Here is a 20,876-nt window from a genome sequence, read left to right as displayed (position 1 = left end):
ATTAGGCCCCTGGGCCAGACTTTGGACATGCCTGTTCCAAGCCATAGCTTGCTTGATTTCTCAGAGAGCCAGTGTGGTGTAGTGGTTAAGAGCGGTAGTCTCGTAATCTGGGGAACCGGGTTCGCGTCTCCGCTCCTCCACATGCAGCTTCTGGGTGACCTTGGGCTAGTCACACTTCTCTGAAGTCTCTCAGCCCCACTCACCTCACAGAGTGTTTGTTGTCGGGAGGAAGGGAAAGGAGAATGTTAGCCGCTTTGAGACTCCTGAAGGGGAGTGAAAGGCGGGATATCAAATCCAAACTCTTCTTCTTCTTCAGTGAGCCATAAGGTATTGAAGAGATGGCTTTGTGGACTGAGGCGATCCAGTGATCTTGCCGAACCCTCCGCAAGATCCCACCTTAAGGATGCAAACGTAATGATGAATCAAAAATAAACATGTGTAGATTCATTTAACGTAATTTAAAAAGTTTTGCTCTCTCGGGTTTCCCTAGCCATCGTCAGTGCATACGAGAACAGCACTCAGCACGATCCTAGCTCCAATAACGCCATGCTGGGCGTCCACGCTTCAGCCTCTGCCATTATCCAGTATGGGAAGATCGCTCGGAAGCAAGGGTTGGTCAACGTGGCTCTGGACATCTTGAGTCGCATTCACACTATTCCAACGGTGCCAATTGTGGATTGCTTCCAGAAGATCCGACAGCAAGTCAAATGCTACCTCCAGCTGGCTGGAGTCATGGGCAAAAACGAGTGCATGCAGGTATAGCAACGGCACATGTTACTATGGGGCATCATAACGCAGTGGAATTTTGATGGTGTTAGGACACTGGTTATGTAAGCAATGTTAAATGGGATCAAGGAGTTTAGTGTGTGTTCTGTTTTGGGTGTGCTTCCATTGAATGATTAGGTTGCCACTTGCAGGAGTGTGTGTTAGTGAGAGAGAGAGGGGTGGGGAGGAGAGAGAGAGAGAGATGCTAGAGCAGGGGTAGTCAACCTTTTTATACCTACCGCCCACTAATGCATCTTTCTTGATGGTAACATTTCCTTACCGCCCAGCAGTGCTCCATGGAAGGAGAATTCAGCTTGTGCCGTAGAATCCCCTACCGCCCACCTAGAATCCTGAAACGCCCGCTAGTGGGTGGTAGGGACCAGGTTGACAACCCCTGTGCTAGAGGCCTAGTTAGCCATTGTGACACAGATTGCTTTCTACCAGTTTTGGCTGGATCGCCAGCTGCAAACACTTCTCATTGGATTGCTGTCATGCGTTATATGCGGGGCTTCCCTTGAAAACGCATCTGATGTAGAATACGGCCTTCGAAAATTTGATTGGCATGGCCGTTTTATTATGCACATTGTGCTGGTTTTCAAGGACTTCCGCTGGCTCTTTATTCACTTCTTTAACTTAATTGTCTTTAAAACTTACCTTTGAAAGCCGTAAACAACTTGGTTACCCAGATACCTGCAGGAACTATAAGGCTGTGCACAGGCTCCCTGAGTCACCCCATGGCCCTGATCTGGGCGCCCTTGATCAGCCCACACCACGCCTGGGGTGGGGACTAACCTGGGGACTAACCAGCCTTTATCAGGCCTCGGATCAATTTGTATCGCTCCTCACAATTTGTTTTATGGGGAGCTGCTTGCTTGCAAGCACCTTTCCTGCAGGGAAGCCCCCTGCAAAGGAGCCACAGCCTGCAGTATCAGATCCTGCATGCATGGAGGAGCAGGGCATTGGTGGGAAGAAGGAGAGGCCAGGCCTGAAGCCTGCCAGGCAGGAACTCCTCCCTTCTTCTGAAAAGATGCACCTGCTCATTTAGGTCCCCCCTACTCTTAGCCATTTCATGATTTTTCTCTTTTCCCCCACCCAGTGCTCATCCAATGCCTGCATTTCCTTCCTGCTTGATTCCCCTGCCCCTTGACAGTGCAAAAGGGTAAAATAACAATGCACAAATTGCAACAGCACTTGTATGGATATTATTGCCAGTTCTGGGTTCCTGATTCAGAACAAGAAAAATGGTTACATTTAGGCATGGACGGCATGACTCTTCACCATTTGGAAGCTCATGAAATATCCTTTTAAAAGTTTTCTTCTTCTTCATATGTTTCAATTTGCCTTGTGATATATATTTTACAGTTCTTGCTGTGTAAAAAATCTATTGAACAGGGCCTTGAGGTGATTGAATCAACAAATCTGAAGTATTTTACCAAGGAGATGACTGCAGAGTTCTACGCGCTGAAGGGGATGTTTTTGGCTCAGATTAACAAGTACGTATGACTGGGTTAGGTGTTGAGCACACATCTGGGAATGTATATGCCAGAATACAGTGATTCAGAGGCTAAGTAAAAAGCCACAGTTGAAAAAGTCACAGCTTCAGTGTGGGTGGGAGTAATTACGCTCATTATCTGTACCCCACACTGCATGGAAGAAAGATTGACTGCAGCTGCCCACCCGTGTGCTGAGTTTTCCAGTGGTGATATAATTATTTTTTAAGAGTAAGCCCGGATAGTGAGGGATCATTTTTCTTATTATTTGTTTTAGTTCATAAAATTTATACACCGCTTGATCTTTTAAAAAACCCCTCAAAGCGGTGTACAAAAAGATAAAAGTTACAGATAGGTAGCCGTGTTGGTCTGCCATAGTCAAAACAAAAAAATTCCTTCCAGTAGCACCTTAAAGACCAACTAAGTCAGTTCTTGGTATGAGCTTTCTGAAGAAGTGTGCATGCACACGAAAGCTCATACCAAGAACTGACTTAGTTGGTCTTTAAGGTGCTACTGGAAGGAATTTTTTTGTTTTGAAAAAGATAACAACAGTAAAGTCAAGAAAAATTCACAAACCTACTTTAAAACATATCAAAAGTTAAAACACTTAAGCAATAAAATCACCTCAACTTTCTAAGCATCAAGGTGGCAGGAGTTTTTAGCAAGGAGCTGAAAAGAGTACAGTGAAGGCTCCTGCTTGATCTCAATAGGCAGGGAGTTCCATAGTGTACACATTAAATGATTGAGTTCTTACAAATGTGGAACATGTATTATGTGGCACCTGTAGCAGTGTCTATGGAAGCAGGCTCATGTGGGATGAGATGCTCTAAAATAAATGGTAAATGCTAAAATAAATGGTAAATGGGGGTTCTCTGCCCTCTCTCTTTGGCAGCCCCCACCAGGCCTGTAATCTGATAGAGATGGAAGAGATCGCAACTGGAAGTTAAAGATAGATAGATAATACTTTATTCGGCTATAAGCCCACAAGGTAAAACCAATCAATAAATAAAATAGCATTTTACATTCTAAAATATCAACTAAAATATTTCAACGCATAATCTCCTTCACATTACATATAATCTCTAGATGTACTGTATTGTGGCCCTGAATATAAAGATGGTGCATAGAGTTTAAACTGGAAGTTAAAGTGAGGTAGTTACTTTTGAGAGAGGGGCTTAGGACCATCCTTTTGCACTGGAAACCCCAGGACCAGTCAGCCTCTTTAAACCCATTCCAAACAACGTAATCCTAGATACATGTTCAGTTCGAAGCAAGTCTCATTGAATTCAGTGCGTCTTACTCCCATACTCCCCAAACCCCACATTTCTCTTAAGGTTTAGCACCAAATGACCAACCCCGGACAGCGAAGGCAAAGAAAAGGGATAAAAACTCACTCAGTGACATGACCCTTCATGGGGCTTTTCACATTGCTTCTCTCTATTGGCAGTTGTTTCCCCAATGCCATTAACCAATGGCACTTGGCGTCACCACGGCAACCAGAGGAGCAGGACCCAGCTAGCATCCATTATGTTCATTTCAACATGAAGGGGGGAGGGCAAAGAGAGGGAAGGAGGGGTGGGAAAAGTGAAAGCGTCTCTGAAAGCCTGTACAACATTGGCAAAGCTTGTGACAACGATTTAGTGGTCCATATAGTAGAGAGACGCGGGTGGCGCTGTGGGTTAAACCACAGAGCCTAGGACTTGCCGATCACACGGTCGGCGGTTCGAATCCCTGCAACGGGGTGAGCTCCCGTTGCTCGGTCCCAGCTCCTGCCCACCTAGCAGTTCGAAAACACGTCAAAGTGCAAGTAGATAAATAGGTACCGCTCCGGCGGGAAGGTAAACGGTGTTTCCGTGCGCTGCTCTGGTTCACCAGAAGCGGCTTATTCATGCTGGCCACATGACCCGGAAGTTGTACGCCGGCTCCCTCGGCCTATAGAGCGAGATGAGTGCCGCAACCCCAGGGTCAGCCATGACTGGACCTAATGGTCAGGGGTCCCTTTACCTTTTCCTATAGTAGAGAGAGATAGACTACCAGTCTTCAGCTGGTGGATTGGGGCCCACAAGTGGCTCACAGTCTGACCCAAGATGGGCCACACCACAACTCTTGCTTTTCAAAACTATTCCAAACGGGGGAGAAGGAAAGAGTAGGTTTAGGGTACCTCTACATCTGTTCAGCAGTAGTTTGACTGTCAGCCTTTCCGCGCAAACAGATTTTCAGACTCCCTCCAGATTGAACTTGATGCACTGCGCCACTTCGCATGCTGAGAATGCAGGAGAAGCTGTTCGTTGGCACTCTGCTGTAGCCACTTCAGAGGCGGAAAATCAATGTGCTTTTGAAATGTATACCGCCCAGCTTCACAATCGCTTACGGCAGAAGGAATCACTGTCCTCTCTCCGGAGGAAATCTAGAGAGAATTTTAAATAGGGGAAAGGTAATTAATTTAGCAAGGAAGCACAATGTGCTCCTTTTGAACAGCCGCAAGTGCGCCTTTAGAAGGTTTCTCCATCAAGACGGCCGGACTGAATAATTTACACTGCTTATCTGCCATCAAGGACTTTCAAGTGCCAACTTTACCTATCCTCTTGTCAAAAACGTGGTTCCTGTACAGTGTTGGAACTTGACGCTCCCAATTTCATGTTTTCAAGCTACATGCCAAAAATTGTTCTTTATTACCCTTTCCCAGCTATCGACTGAATTGGGACCCAAAGGTCACTTGCGCAGTCCCTCTTCTTCCCACTTGGCCTGCAAGGCAAAAGGAATAAAAGAGAGTCATCAGGGGTGTCAGTGATAGATAACCTGAGAGGCGAGGGAGAAAGGAAGTCTAAAGACAAATCCTGTTGTTAGCAGTAGAAAGCCGTAATAAGGCAAGCCATTTATCAGCCTTTTCCTTCAGTAATAAGTTGCTGCGCCGCACAGCCTAGGATACGAAAAGCTGTTAGCAAAAAATAAAGTGGCTGAGTAATACCCAGGCTAATTAGCTGTTTAATAAGCTATTTGACAGATAAGGTTATTTTCCATTTGTCATGTTTTTCTCCTGGTCCCATCAATTTTTTTATTGCTGCAGGCTGTTACTCCAGGTTATGCGGTCCAAACTTAAGTAAAACTGAGAGCAGCTTCTGACACTTGTGCTGATGCAAAGGAACAGGAAGTGCTGACACCTTGTGCTTCCTGTTTCTTTGCATTGTCATAATGTCTGAAATAGGTTTCTTGTGTCTTCCCCAGAAGGGAACTGTGGATTTGTGCAGTTTCTCAGCAGAGGGGGGAGTTGCAATAGATCTATGTTGGGCTTTAGGCTGAGGAATAGGAGGAATGAATTCATCCAGCAGACACATAATTTGGGTGGGGAATTGGCACTGGCTTCCTCTTGCCTCTAGGATATAAAGTACAGCTACTTCCTTTCCCCACGTTATTATAAAGCAGCCTTCGCCAACCTGGTGCCCTCCAGATGTTTGGACTATAGCTGTTATTCACTGGCTGGGGCTGATGGCAGCTGTCATCCAAAACATCTGGTGGGGAGCAGGTTGGTGAAACCTGTTACAAAGCAACACAAGGATATTTTTATTTTTAGTATGGAAAACTCCAGACATTTCTAAGAACCGTCTTGATTGTTTTATTTACGGATTCTGCTGTTGCATTCCATTCTCTCTTTGTTGTTCCTTGCTCTTGTTAAAGTTCAGCAAATATCCTGCCCCATGATGTTTCCCCCAGGTCCGAGGAAGCAAACAAAGCCTTCTCTGCAGCTGTACAGATGCACGACGTTCTAGTGAAGGCCTGGGCGATGTGGGGAGACTACTTGGAAAATATATTTGTGAAGGAGCGTCAGCTGCATCTCGGGGTCTCGGCCATCACTTGCTACCTGCATGCCTGTCGCCATCAGAATGAGAGCAAGTCCAGGAAGTATTTGGCAAAGGTGAAGCCCTTTCCATCTGGTCTAGGGGGCGAGGCCCAGACTCACCAGCCCTACTATGTTATATATGTATTCTGTAGTTGACCTCCTTTGTAATGTCTCATTCTGAAATCTTTAAGATAATATTTTAGTTTTCTGTTATGTTGTTTGACTATATACTCTATATTTGACTTACTTCAGATTGTTTTATTTATGTTTTATTGATTTAATACGCTGTAAACTGCGGGTGGCACTGTGGGTTAAACCACAGAGCCTAGGACTTGCCGATCAGAAGGTTGGCAGTTCGAATCCCTGCAAAGGGGTGAGCTCCCGTTGCTCGGTCCCTGCTCCTTGCCAACCTAGCAGTTCGAAAGCACGTCAAAGTGCAAGTAGATAAATAGGTACCGCTCTGGCGGGAAGGTAAACAGTGTTTCCGTGCGCTGCTCTGGTTCGCCAGAAGCAGCTTAGTCATGCTGGCCACATGACCCAGAAGCTGTATGCCGGCTCCCCCGGCCAATAAAGCGAGATGAGCGCCACAACCCCAGAGTCGGTCACGACTGGACCTAATGGTCAGGGGTCCCTTTACCTTTACCTTTAAACTGCTTTGAGATTTTTCTTAAAAACATAAAGCAATATAGAAATTTAAAAAATAAAATAAATATCGTGAACACAGAGGTGTTTGTGTATGTGGCTTATGAGGAGCTCCCGCGTTTCTGCCTGACATACAGATTATACCGTTGGGAATGGACTGTTGTGACAAGGATGCTGATACGGCGCATGATTCATATGTTTTAAACACAGACTCAGGGCTTCAGCAGATGTTGGTGAACATAAGCATTAAACGGCAGACACGTTGTCGGAGGAAGTCAACATGCACACTAGCTGTGTGGACAGTGGCCTTTTGCATTCTAGCACAGCTCACCAGAGTTTAGGGAAACAAAAGATTGGGTGTTCTCTTGCCTTCTTTTTTTCATTTTGAGGATAGTCATCCTTGGAGACGGGTGCACAACAGGCATTGTCAGCTTTCCTGATCCTTTACCAAAGCCATCTGTCATGGCAAAGAAATGGTCTCCACAACCAACTGGCAATTAGCCAGAGCTGACTTAGGTTGGGGGATGGAGAGGTGAAACTATCCACAGCCATCAACTATCTGCTTTCAAGGAAAACAGGGGAAATAGGTGTCAGATATTCTCCCCTGATACATAACGAACTACCCAGATGCCTCTGAGGCCACCCCCCCCCCATTACTATATTCCTAATTTAAGAACCCTGGATGTACACATCCAAATGACTGCAAACCTGGAACAGATTCAGATTCAGTTTGTGGGGTTCCCTGGTTCCCAGTGCATTTATTTTTATTTGAGGTCACTTCAGTGCTGCTTAATGCAGCGGTTGGACTTCACCTCCAGGGACCTTCTCCATTGTCTCCAGAGACAGTCGGATGCCAACATCAACAGCAATGTGTGTGTATATGAAGTTCAAACATGTGGTGTGCTCCAGTTTGAGGAAAGCTGAGTTACTGGGGTAGAGAAAGACTATATCAATTAGGAAAAGCTGGAGTAAGCAGCTGCTAAAGAATAGAAGGGTGTCTTTCTTTCTCAGTTCCCTCTAGAGCAGGGGTGGGCAGTGGGGTGGTCTCCAGATGTTGGACTCAGTTGGGGATAATGGGGGTCCGACAGTGTATAGAAGGCACGGTGTTGACTGCTGTTGGAATTTACTGGGAAAGGGGCCAAGTGGAAGTTGGGCTAGGTAGACAAAGAGCCTTGCTTTCTCCCTGCTATATATTATAATATAGCAGTTGAATATCTTGACATATCCAAACTAGCCGTATATCGCAATCGTCATTGTGGCCCCGGTTTCAAAAAATCTAAAGTGTACCCCAGAACATACCCAGTTCTGTCTGCTGAAATGGAAGTTTAATAATGGATTATAGCTTCTAGCACCTGAGCTTCAGTTGAACTTCGGTTTAATCCAAAAGGTTCTAAAATGGATTTCTCCCCTAATCTTTGACAAATGACTACTATTGTGCCCTGTATTTAAAAGAGAGAGAGAAAGAGAGAGATTTGTTTGGGCAAGTTGCCAAACTAATTCAAATGTGAGTTCCTAAATGGCTCTTGCAGTCTTTCAATACTGCTTTCGTTTTAAATGTAAAGTGTGCATAAACGTGACCTGCTGGTTATCTAAAAATTAAAAAAATGTACTGTTTTTAGCAAAATAGATTTGCATTTGTGTATTAATGGGCATTTTGGGGTAAACACATAACACTACACACTTTTAGCTGTGAAGCAGAACAGAGCTGATTTTAATCTTGCAGCTGTTGCACATTACATTTAATTCTGCCAGCTTATTTCTTTCCAAATATTACTATTTAGGGGATTTGACTTCATATTTTGCTTCTTTTTTTGCATTTGTTAGTCACCTAATAACAATTCTCCAGCTTACAAAAATATCTTACAGATCTGACATTTATTGTCTCCAATATAGTTTGGAAGCTATCCCATTGTTTGTTTGTTTATTATTTTTATAACTGAAGGTGGATTTCCCTGCCAGCATTTGGCATAATAATCATGACCTCTTTTAGCCCTTTTCAGACCTGTTTTACATCTTTCTGGACTGGAGCAAGATACAAAGGGCTTATCTCACAATAGTATTCAAGTTATTCCAGTGAAGATAGTCATATCACACTTTCTCTGATACCTGTTGCTCACTAGAGTGGTTTCCTGTTGAATGGAAAGGTCTTTCCATTCATTTAGAACCTTGTAGACTGCTTACCTGGCTGCTGAAATAAAGTTTTAAGTTATGGCAACTTAGAGGCATTGGATAGCTGAGATTCCTGCATTGCAGGGAGTTGGGCTAGACAACCCTTGGGGTGCCTTCCAACTATTATTGCATCTAGCGTTAGTCCTACTTAGAGTAGACCCATTGAAATTAATGGACGTGACAAAGGTGAGGGGGGGGTGAAGGCATGCAAAAACCAGAACTTAGCCTTTGCCCAAACTCTCTTTCCATGTGGGGGATATTGAAATGTCATCTACCCATTCTCCTATGAAAGGACTTCATTTTCATTTTCACTCTTTTCTTTTAGGTCCTTTGGCTACTGAGCTTCGATGATGACAAGAACACACTGGCAGATGCTGTTGACAAGTACTGCATTGGAGTCCCCCCTATCCAATGGCTGGCTTGGATTCCACAGCTGTTAACTTGTCTGGTTGGGTCAGAAGGGAAACTTCTGTTAAACCTTATTAGTCAGGTAGGGGAGTTTGCAATAATGCCTGATTCATTGTTTCTCATACTTTAGAAGTATAAGCTTTTTATTTATCCATTTTTTAAAGGTAAAACTGAAGGCAATATAATTGTATTTTTAAAGGTCCCCCCGCCCCGAAACTGTTACACTGTGTGTTGTGTATTTTCATTGGTGGTGTTTAATGGGTTTAGTAACGATAAAATGGCATTGAATACCATGATTCCAGAAGGGATGCATATCTGTGAAAGGAATCACTACTTTAAATAGGGATATTTTTAATTGCACATGAAATCACTTGCAGATGATGAACCACGCAAAATAGTGCTGAAACCTAGATAAAACGAAAGATAACATGTAAGATTATTTATTTATTTTACTTACTTACCGTATTTTTTGCTCCATAAGACACACTTTTTTCCTCCTAAAAAGTAAGGGGAAATGTCTGTGCGTCTTATGGAGCGAATGCGTGGTCGATTGCTGGCTCCCTTTCCGGTCCAGCCCCCTTGCCCAGGCCTCCATTGTTGAATGTTCTGCAGACGGAGGCTGTTTGTTTCCCCAGCGACCTGTGACTGGCTGGTTAGATTATCTGTCTGGAAACTGTAGAAACAGCTCCCTTTCCTTTCCTAAAGAAGCTGCAGAACTGTGAGTTGAACCCCATAAAAACAGAATTTTTCCCTTTTGCAAAAGAAGCTGCACAACTTTGACCTGATCTGCAAAAAAACGGGGCTTTCCCCCTTTCTTCCTCTAAAAACTAGGTGTATCTTATGGTCAGGTGCTTCTTATGGAGCAAAAAATACGGTAAAATATTTGTATATCGCAGTGTCCTTGGAACAAATACTGACATGGTTTACAGCAATTATAAATATATACATACAGTATGCGCATAAAAAATAACCTCACATAAAAAATCTAAAATTGCAGATCATGAGCTGATTACAGGATAAAGTTTTTCCTTTTTATTTATGATGTCCCATCTTTGGCAAAAGACTGAAAATGGTTTGCCCAGAATTGGCTTTGTTAAATCCTTTTTTCTTTTCTTTTATTTTTTGCGGGCAAAATGCTGATGCATGCTTTAAATCACCGTTAATTGCACCAAGACTTATTGTAACTAGGTATTGGAAATTCATGGAAGGAGCCTCTTTGATGAATTGGTATAACTAAGCTCTGGAAATTTAAGAAACTCTCCAATAAATTTAGAATGGCACAAGATATAAAACAAAAGGACTGCTTTACAATTGAACAGCCTTCCTTCATTATGTACACAGGGAAGAATGACCATAAAAAACTTCATATATGCATTTTTGGTTGCTTTGATTATTTTTTATGTTATCCTTACTTCGCCAAACCTTTATCAGGCATTGCAGATATAAAAATTTAAAATATATGCAAATAAACAGCCATGTAAAAATACGTAATAACGGGGATTTTCATTGGCGTTTCTTCCCGCTAAATAGTGCCGCTCACCACTCTGAGAGATGCCTTTGATTAAAAACTCAGCCACTCAGCTTCCAAATTATATTGCAGTTACTTCCGGGTTAATGTCAGACAGATAGAATCTGATATTTTCATTTTGTCGTGATGTTAGACTACCCAAAAAAGGGGATAGCATGTGTTTGCGTAGCTGGGTGTGTGAACGAATTCCTATGCCCCACAAATAACCCAGAGATGCATTTTAAATAAAAGCAAACATTCCACTTATGTAAAAACACGCTGATTCCTGGACCATGCACGGGCCAGATTGAGAAGGCAATTGGGCCGGATCCGGCCCCCGGGCCTTAATTTGCCTACCCATGGTGTAGGAGTAACAGACACCCACATACACACTGCAAAAAAATGAGGAGCAAAGTGTTTGGGAGCTCCTCACATGTGTGCAGTCCTGCTCATTGGTGCAATCCTGGCAAGCTATAGTATGGCTTTCCATGATGTGCAAATGGAGTCAAAGAGTGATTTGCTTTTGCAGACCGTAATCTCTGGTGCCGCTATAACAGCAATGGTGTTGGTATAGCACAAGCTAGGCTTTTATTTATCAGGAGTCTTTAAATATGTGAAATACAGAAACGAAATCCTCACCATGATCAGACTGTTCCAGCTGTCATTACTGTACATTTTATGCTGATCTCAAATGGACCATTACAGGCGGGAGTTAATTCATTGCAAACGTTTTAAAGTGACATTCCAGTTCCTTTGGAAGGAGGTGCGGTATATTTTTTGATAAAAAGGATGGCAAGAGGAACCTCCCGCCATATCTTATCGTCTGCCTTGCCTCATAGAATCTGGTCAGATATATTGTTCCTATCATTTAATAGATACCAAGACGTATAGATTTAAAGGCAAAAATGGCACATTAATGTGTGTTCACCGTTTCCCTCCCTCCTCTCCCCAGAGGAGTCATGAAACCTCTGCTTGGTGAAAGTGGTATCCCTTTACATTAAGTGGCTATTTTTCACCCAGTAGAGCAGCAATTTTGTGAGATAAGGTTACGCTCTAATGGGCCCAGCTAACACATCGTGCTGGGTTCATTGGGAATTGTGGTCTTATTTAAAGACTAAATGCTGTCTTTCTGTGCCTCTCTCTTTTTATCTGCATCAGTAAGATCTTTTTAGTGCTCTGTATGCTATCTCATTATGCAGATGTCTGGCTTACAAAGTAATATGATAGAATCCTTGTCAGCTTCCCTTTATAACCCTTTCGGAGCGGCTTTTATATCAGATTGGGCGATGCCTTTATCAGGATCTGATCCCTACGGTTAGTTAGTTAGTTAGTTAGCTTTCTTACGTGTCCCTTTCACCTTAAAGGTCCCAGGGTGCGTTATAGCAATAAGATAGACAATTTATAAAACAGTTAAGGTCTATAAACCAAAAAAAGAGATAAAAAGCAGTTGCATATACAGTGGTACCTCTGGTGACGAACTTAATTCATTCCAGAGCTCTGTTCTTAACCTGAAACTGTTCTTAACCTGAGGTACCACTTTAGCTAATGGGGCCTCCCACTGCCACCATGCCACCGCCACACGATTTCTGTTCTCATCCTGAGGTAAAGTTTTTAACCCGAGGTACTGCTTCCAGGTTAGCAGAGTCTGTAACCTGAAGCGTTTATAACCCAAGGTGTTTGTAACCCAAGGTACCACTGTATAAAGCAATTAAGATGGTTCCATATATGAAAATGCAAACATTTAAAAAGAAGTGTCCACATATAGAAACCCTTTCAAATAGTTCCCTGGGATAATAGCAGCCTGGGATAAAGATCTCCCCTCAAGAGGATGATTTGCATAGACGAAGAACTTCAATATATAATTAAGAACAAAAACCCAGAGAGAGAGAGAGGGAGGGAAGGAGAAATAAAGCACAAAATGTCTAATTGTGCATAGTGGACCAGCACACCAGGTGGGCAAGGGGGTAAGATATGCTATTGCTGGTTTTAAATAACTCTTGCAATGATATATAGATCTTGGACACAATGGAGGATTATAAATGAAATGGACTTACAATAAGCAGTTTAAAAGGTTACCCAAAGAACCCACGGAGGGGAGGAGGGAAGCCTTGAGATTCGGAAGAATCGTGTGTAGTCTTTATTATTTGTGAATATGAGTGTGAATGAATTTGTAAAATCAAATAAAAGCTGTATGAAAAAATATGCTATTGCTCCCCACCATGTTCAGGACTTGTGTTGAAATATTGCCCTTTATTTGTACTTTCACCTGCTGTATATATCATTATTTTAAAAAATATTTTTGAGTAGTTACGCTTAGGCATCAATCGGTTGGCAGATCTGTTTGGATCACAGTCTTTTTCATGAGGCCGTTGAGAATTCACATGTATTTTTTTTATTATGGCAAAATAGGTTGGGCGAGTCTATCCCCAGGCAGTCTACTTTCCTATTCGGACCCTCTACTTGACACTGAAGATAGAACAGCGGGAGCGCTACAAAAGTGGTAAGCAGCAGGCATACCATGATTTCCTTGGCCCTTTCTCAAGTTGGGCAATTTGCCTCAACTTTGCTTCTAGATACAGATAGGTAGCCGTGTTGATCTGCCATAGTCAAAAATTCCTTTCAGTAGCACCTTAAAGACCAACTAAGTTAGTTCTTGGTATGAGCTTTCGTGTGCATGCACACTTCTTCAGATACGAAGAAGTGTATCTGAAGGTATCTGAAGAAGTGTGCATGCACACGAAAGCTCATACCAAGAACTAACTTAGTTGGTCTTTAAGGTGCTACTGGAAGGAATTTTTTTTGTTTTGCTTCTAGAGTTGGCTGATAGGCAGCTTCTTTGTTCAACTTCCTTATGCTTACAAAACATGTGTCAATAACCTAATAATAAAATGGATCCCAGTTAAGTCAGAGGGGGACAGGGGTTAAACAAATATATACATACATACTTACTGATGATCAAGGGATGCACATGGCTCTGTGGTCTAAACCACTGAGCCTCTTGGACCTGCTGATCAGAAGGTCAGCAGTTCGAATCCCTGCAACGGGGTAAGCTCCCGTTGCTCGGTCCCAGCTCCTGCCAACCTAGCAGTTTGAAAGCATGCCGGTGCAAGTAGATAAATAGGTACCGCTGTGACGGGAAGGTAAACAGCGTTTCCGTGTGCTCTGGCTTCCGTCAACGGTGTTCCATTGAGCCAGAAGCGGTTTAGTCATGCTGGCCACATGACCGGGAAAGCTGTTTGTGGACAAATGCCGGCTCCCTCGGCCTGAAAGCGAGATGAGCGCCTCAACCCCATAGTCGCCTTTTACTGGACTTCACCATCCAGGGGTCCTTTACCTTTACTGATGATCACTTGAATTCAATATTTTAAAGTGTAATTGTACTGTGGATTGTTATTACTATACAAGGATAGTATCTGAGGTCTGTAATCCCTCCTACCCCATTGTTAATTCATATCAGATCTCACAGATCCCAAATTCATTTTTCTTCCATTCAAAATGTCCTTGAGGTATAATAATAAAAGGCGCTCCAGATGCCTGTGGTTTATATATATATATATATATATATATATATATATATATATATATATATATATGAATGAATGTTGCACCAACAGGACAGCAGCGACTGTGTTAAATTAGAGTTTCAGTATATTGGGGTCATCTACACCCCTGGTATCTAAGGTGCAGTGCACCAGGAGGCTACACTTCGCATAACAAAAACTACCATACAGATATCAAAATTTTCAAAAGTAAGGGCTACACGGCTTGGCTTTTGAAAAACGGGGGTCCACAATGCTTAGCTAATTGGGAACCACTGCTATAGAATGATTGACAAACGCACACCCCTACTGTAGGAGAACACGTGGATTGTGCAGTGGCATGAATTAGACTTAAAAACATTTCATAACTGACCCTTTAGGTCATTTCCCTAACTCACCCCTTTATATTGTAAACTGCCATGTGCTCCTCAGATGAAGGGCTGTATAGTAATAATAACAACAATAATAATATAGGAGCATGAAAATATCCTAAATGCATAACAGGGTTAAAACAAATTGCTTCTAAGTGTTAGAGTCTGATAAAAATGATCAGAAATGCATAGCTTGTTTTTAAGTTTTAGGCTTTCTCCCCTTTTGCTAGACAGCATTTGGTTGCTGTTTAAAACAGATTATGATATTGCAGTATTCTCTCTGGACAGTCTTTCTCGGAAATGACTTGCTTCCTTGTGGCTAATGGTGACTTTGGAGCCCAGACATGTTGTGGGATTTTATGAATGGAAAGGCTACTCTGAACGTCTATTCTAGAAATATGTTTTAGCAGTTCCTGGCACACCAAAACCAAGCAGTTGGAGGGGAAGAAAGTTGAGGACCATAAAGCTATTTCTGTTTTCCAGTGTGGGTCTTCTATGAAATATTTTCTTTTTGTCAGCTTTATTGAAGTGGAAACAGGAAATATTTGTTTGCAGCGGAAATTCTTGTAAACGTTTTGTGTTAATAATGTGCCTGTCAATGTAGCGGGATTGCAATTTCTTTTCTAATTTACAGAGAAATTGCAACTTATTTTTAAGGTTCTGGGGTGCTTTGTAGTGCTAATGGTGTTTTCTGGGAATTTTTCCATCCCCTGTAAGATTCCGGACAGCAGCAGCCAAGTTCAGTCGGAAACCAGTCCCATTCGGCTTCGGACCCTGGGCCAATCAGAGCCACAGCTCCCATGTGGCGTTGCAGCCGAATTATGCACATGCAGAGAGAATTGCATCCCACACTCCTCTCCTCTCTGGAAGGGATAGTGGATCAGATGGTCTGGTTCAGAGAAAACTGGCACGAAGAGGTATGTTTCTTCCATTTAGAACTGGAATTTTAAAAACATATACAGGGGACTCTCCACTTACGCCGGGGTTATGTTCCCAGGAACCCCTTGAAAAACTGTTTAAAAAACAAGTAGCACTGACCAGACAGGTGGCAATGGTGGCTCATAACAACAACAACAACAACAACAACAACAACAACAACAAATTTATACCCCGCCCTCCCCAGCCAAGACTGGGCTCAGGGCGGCTAACAACCAATAATAAAAACAAGTTGATTAAAATACAATTTAAAAGATTAAGATACAATATTAAAACAATTAGGGAGCAATCTCATCATAGGAGGAGAAAGGAAAAAGAAAAAGGGGGAGGGAATCAAACTGATTCTGAGCCAAAGGCCAGGTGGAACAACTCTGTCTTACAGGGCCTGCGGAAAGAGAGCAGATCCCGCAGGGCCCTGGTCTCCTGAGACAGAGCGTTCCACCAGGCCGGAGCCAGTGTTGAGAAGGCCCTGGCTCTGGTTGAGGCTAATCTAATTTAATCTAATCTAATCTTAGTCTTCCTCATCGATGGAGGGTGATGTGCAAAAGCTGCTGGGATTGCAGTTGCAAAGGCTCCTGGGATTGCTAGCCATTTTCCTTCTCTTTTCGGGCAATTTTTGCTCTTTCTGCAGTTTGAAATGGATTTATGTAATTATTTCCCGGGTTCCATATCAGATTGGGTGCTACGTGGTCACGTGCGAGCAAAACGCACGTAGGTGGGGGGAGGCCTGTATGTCACCATCCTGCTTCCGCCTGCTCCTGGTATTGAGATCGTTTCAAGCTTTTGCACATTGCACACTGATTCAGGGGGGCTTGCATTCTTGGGACTGACTTGGTGCTCTAGGCCTTTGTCAAGCCTAGGCTCAGATACAGCCAAAGTAGCTTGTTTGGTAGAAGACAGGGAGCCCAATAGTAAGTATAAGACCCAACGGGAAGCAGAGCCATTTGCCTTAATGGACAAGCCATCCCTGCCTCCCATTGACTTCTTCCTCCTTTACTTCCCATTTTTTTTATTTAAGTATGTATATAGCACTTTGCAAGTAAAGCAAACCTTTCAAAGTTATTTACCAGATGCTGAAAAGCGACAGCAGTTTCCGCGAAGGATTCGTGCAACCAAAGGGTAAAATATAGAACATTTCAGAAATAAATGTGTGTCTAAAATTGTTGTTTGGACTTCCTGACAAGCAAAAAGCAGTGCAGGAAAGTTGGCTATATGCAAACAGGTTTGCGTCCAAAAAGCTAGGAATTGCAACACGCTGGTAATGTGTCACATGTGTATTGATTTATTTTAAAGGGTTTTTATCCCACTTTTCAGGAAAAAGGGCTCCTGGAGCATTTTTTACAGATAAACCGACAAAATAACCCCACGTCAGTCCCTGATCTCAGGATTGCAGACTAGAATACATGACAGAAAAGCAAAACTGGCTGGGGAGAGGAAGAGCAAAATTCTTAGCACTGCTTTCTGTAACTCCATCTCAGAATGTTGCTGTACGGTGCCAAATGTGTACTTCATTATTTCCATTGAAAAAAGTGCTGTTTTTGTGTTTGATGGCGTTAGGTCCTTCGACAGCTTCAGCAAGGCCTGGCCAAGTGCTACTCTGTCGCCTTTGAGAAGAGTGGAGCGGTTTCAGATGCCAAAATCACCCCCCACACGCTGAATTTTGTCAAGAAGTTGGTCAGCACCTTTGGTGTCGGTCTGGAGAACGTCTCCAATGTCTCCACCATGTTTTCCAGCGCTGCTTCGGAGTCGCTAGCGAGGAGAGCCCAGGCGACGGCTCAAGACCCTGTCTTCCAGAAACTGAAAGGGCAGTTCACAACAGGTGTGTGGTTTTTATACAGTTTGTGGTTAACTTTCACCCTACAGATTGTGTGATCCAGACACTGAATGCTTTCTGCTCTGGCTCATCTGGGAATAGTACTTTGGAGGTTTTTAAGCAGAGGTTGGATGATAATGATAATAATGATAATGATAATTTATTTATTTATTTATTTATTTATTTATTTATTTATTTATTTATACCCCGCCCATCTGGCTGGGCTTCCCCAGCCACTCTGGGCGGCTTCCAACAAAATATTAAAATACAGTAATGCATCAAACATTAAAAGCTTCCCTAAACAGGGCTGCCTTCAGATGTCTTCTAAAAGTCTGGTAGTTGTTCTCTTTGACATCTGGTGGCCTGAGGGTGTTCCACAGGGCGGGTGCCACTACTGAAAAGGCCCTCTGCCTAGTTCCCTGTAACTTGGCTTCTCGCAGTGAGGGAACTGCCAGAAGACCCTCGGCGCTGGACCTCAGTGTCTGGGTAGAACGATGGGGGTGGAGACGCTCCTTCAGATATACTGGACCGATGGATGTCCATCAGTAAGGGATCCTTTAGTACCTGTGATTGCTGCAGCTTGGGCTAGATGACCCTTGAGATCCCTTCAGCTCTACAATGGCTGCAAATCCTTTTCTATCCAAAATTTGCATCAGAAATAATGATGCTTGCTACTCCTTCAAGAAAAGGTTTTTCTTTCCCTCCCTTCTAAATCAAAGCAAGCTTCAGATGTAATGGGAAACACTGCTATGAGAATGAGCCACACTGAACTTCAGGAATGCATGTAGCCTCCCTCGCTGAGACCCAGCAGAGGCTGGAGCAAGTTGTTGTTTAGTCGTGTCCGACTCTTCGTGACCCCATGGACCAGAGCACGCCAGGCACTCCTGTTTTCCACTGCCTCCGGCAGTTTGGTCAAACTCATGTTCGTAGCTTCGATAACACTGTCCAACCATCTCATCCTCTGTCGTCCCCTTCTCCTTGTACCCTCAGTCTTTCCCAGCATCAGGGTCTTTTCCAGGGAGTCTTCTCTTCTCATGAGGCGGGCAAAGTATTGGAGCCTCAGCTTCAGGATCTGTCCTTCCAGTGAGCACTTAGGGCTGATTTCCTTAAGAATGGAGAGGTTTGATCTTCTTGCAGTCCATGGGACTCTCAAGAGTTTCCTCCAGCTGCAGCTGGAGCAAGTCCTGGAGGACAAGTGGCTTGATGGGGAGAGGAAGCAAAAGCGAAATGATTGCTGATTTAGAGCAAGAAAGGGACAGAAGGCACAGGAGGAGATGCTTTCCCAGCTCATCCAAACCAGGATCGGATAGGCTCTTGCAGATCATTGGTTCTCTGCTCCTAGGCAAGGAACCGCAGTGAAGGAATCACTGCCTTTCCAGTGTTGCTGTCTCAATATCTTGTATTAATATTGCCTGCTAATTAAAGCACTTACCATGGAACCAACCCCATGGTGGGACCCTCTCTCATCTCATTCCCTTTTATATCTACAAGGAGATTGAAATCTTCTGTTTTCAAACTAGCCACAGTTCCCTGTGGCATCCAAACTTGGGGCACTATGGATTGTTTAAACAATGGTTAGTGAGAACAATTGCATTTGGCTTGTTCTCACTAATCATTGTTTAAGCAACAACAGCTTCCAGAATTCAGACATCACAGGGACAGTGGAAGTAGGAGCTTTTGCAATCCATGTGTATATGAAAAATGAGGGAGAAAGGAAGTGTTTAGCCCAAAGTTGGCCACTGTCCATTACTGTTCTGGTAAACCAAGGTTTTCGGTTATGTCTGAACTCAGCCTATTTTCTCTGTAGCCCTTTGGAATAGTATATGAGCATTTAGAAAGAATTAGGGAGCAGCCTAGTGAGTGAGAGAGAGTTGGGTAATTTCCTTTATCTGCTATAAATGTCACAGAATTATGTTAAGAATCCTTTTGTGGCATTTAATTCAGTAAAATACCTAATTCATTAACTGAGTAGGAAAACAATTATATCAAACAATTTAGATAAGAAAACAAATCTCAGAGTAGTCCAGGTTTACACCTAAAATGCACAATATGCTTGTTAGAAGAGTTATATGTTTATTTTTCCTAAATTAGAAGCATCTGTATAAGTGATGTGATTTAAACTTTGGGGTGTCTGGTACTCATGAAATTATTAAAAAAATTTCCATTTGAGTTTGATAATTTAAATCAATTGCTATAATTGGCCTTTAAGGGGGCAATTTGGGGAGTATTTTGCTACTGTTATTCGTTTTCTGTTAACCAGCTTTGCTTTCTATTATTTATAGAGCAGCACTACATGAAAACTATTATTTCTAAGGAGCATCTGTTCTTTGCCATTTTAGATTCTAGCCTTCCTCTGGCACAAGGTGTATTTTATGAAAGGGAAATTCTGCAAGCTGAATCTGGGAATTCCTTGCTCTGCACACTCATGAAATGCTAAGCCAATGGGAGTTGGAATTAAGCCCCATTGAGCTTGATGCGATTTATGTCTTGAGTAAGCATGCTTGGGACTGCAGAATAAATGCAGCTGAGTCTCTGAACTGACTACTTTGATCTCCCTGCCAGTGAAAAGGGCAGCAGGCAGAATGTTTTGTTTTGTTTTTCAATTTCCACCACCCTCTTTTACTGACAGCAAAGAGGCCAACCTTGAAGGATATGTGTGTTTGCCAAGTCTTTGGCCCTAGCCTAGAGCCACCTTTCCACCTCATTTCAAATGTGTTTGCTCTATTGGAGAATTTGTGGTCCTGGGAGATGCTGTGCAGTGGGGGCTCAAGAATATGCTAGGATCTTTAGACTCTCATTCCCAAGGTCTGAAGCTCTGTAAGTTAGCCTTCCTTTTATGTGGCTGGAATGATTACAGTACCCCTATAACTTTTTTTTAAAAAAAATGTTCATTTCCTCTTCTAGTAGATCTATGGGATCTATATATTTCATGAACTAAATACGATTTGCGCGCTCTCTCTCTCTCTCTCTCACTCACACTCACACTCACACTCACACACACACACACAAGCAAACCTAAATGTGTAAATCAGAGTGTGTGTTTTTGAAATCTCTAGGTGGCATTTAAGTTGTGGAAGTGTGAGGATCAGCCGTGGTACTAAACATTTGCATTGACCAGTATTTATTTTCTTTACTGAATATATTTATATCCCTCCTGTCTCCCAAGTTGGGATTCAAGGCAGCTTACATTTAAATGCAACCTGAAGCAATAAAAACAAACTAGTTAAAAACAATACTTTAAACACATCAAAACACACTTAAAACCAGCAATTAAAATAGCTTGCCCTGACAGCAGCCCTGTGATCAGCATCGTCTGTCTGCTCCTTAGTTTTCAAAAGCCTCTCTGAATAGGAAGGTCTTAGCTAGCTGGCAGAAGGGGAGCAGAGAGGGAGCCAGTC

General features: G+C 42.9%; 1 protein-coding gene across 5 annotated transcripts in view; it reads left to right on the top strand.

Moving 5' to 3' along the window:
• Nucleotides 1–20,876, top strand: part of TRRAP (transformation/transcription domain associated protein) — a 163,684-nt gene that overhangs the window by 108,731 nt on the left and 34,077 nt on the right. For all 5 annotated transcript variants that reach the window (XM_083711195.1, XM_083711196.1, XM_083711193.1 and 2 more), the window contains 7 exons: nt 491–756; nt 2,158–2,258; nt 5,967–6,168; nt 9,230–9,394; nt 13,229–13,319; nt 15,447–15,646; nt 17,223–17,484. In XM_083711195.1, coding sequence (XP_083567321.1) covers nt 491–756; nt 2,158–2,258; nt 5,967–6,168; nt 9,230–9,394; nt 13,229–13,319; nt 15,447–15,646; nt 17,223–17,484 — 1,287 coding nt within the window. The remainder of the gene's footprint in view (nt 1–490; nt 757–2,157; nt 2,259–5,966; nt 6,169–9,229; nt 9,395–13,228; nt 13,320–15,446; nt 15,647–17,222; nt 17,485–20,876) is intronic.

This window comes from Podarcis gaigeae (assembly GCF_964106915.1).
Source record: "Podarcis gaigeae genome assembly, chromosome: 14".
Taxonomy (NCBI): Eukaryota; Metazoa; Chordata; class Lepidosauria; order Squamata; family Lacertidae; genus Podarcis; species Podarcis gaigeae.
This window is presented reverse-complemented; position numbering and strand designations above follow the sequence as displayed.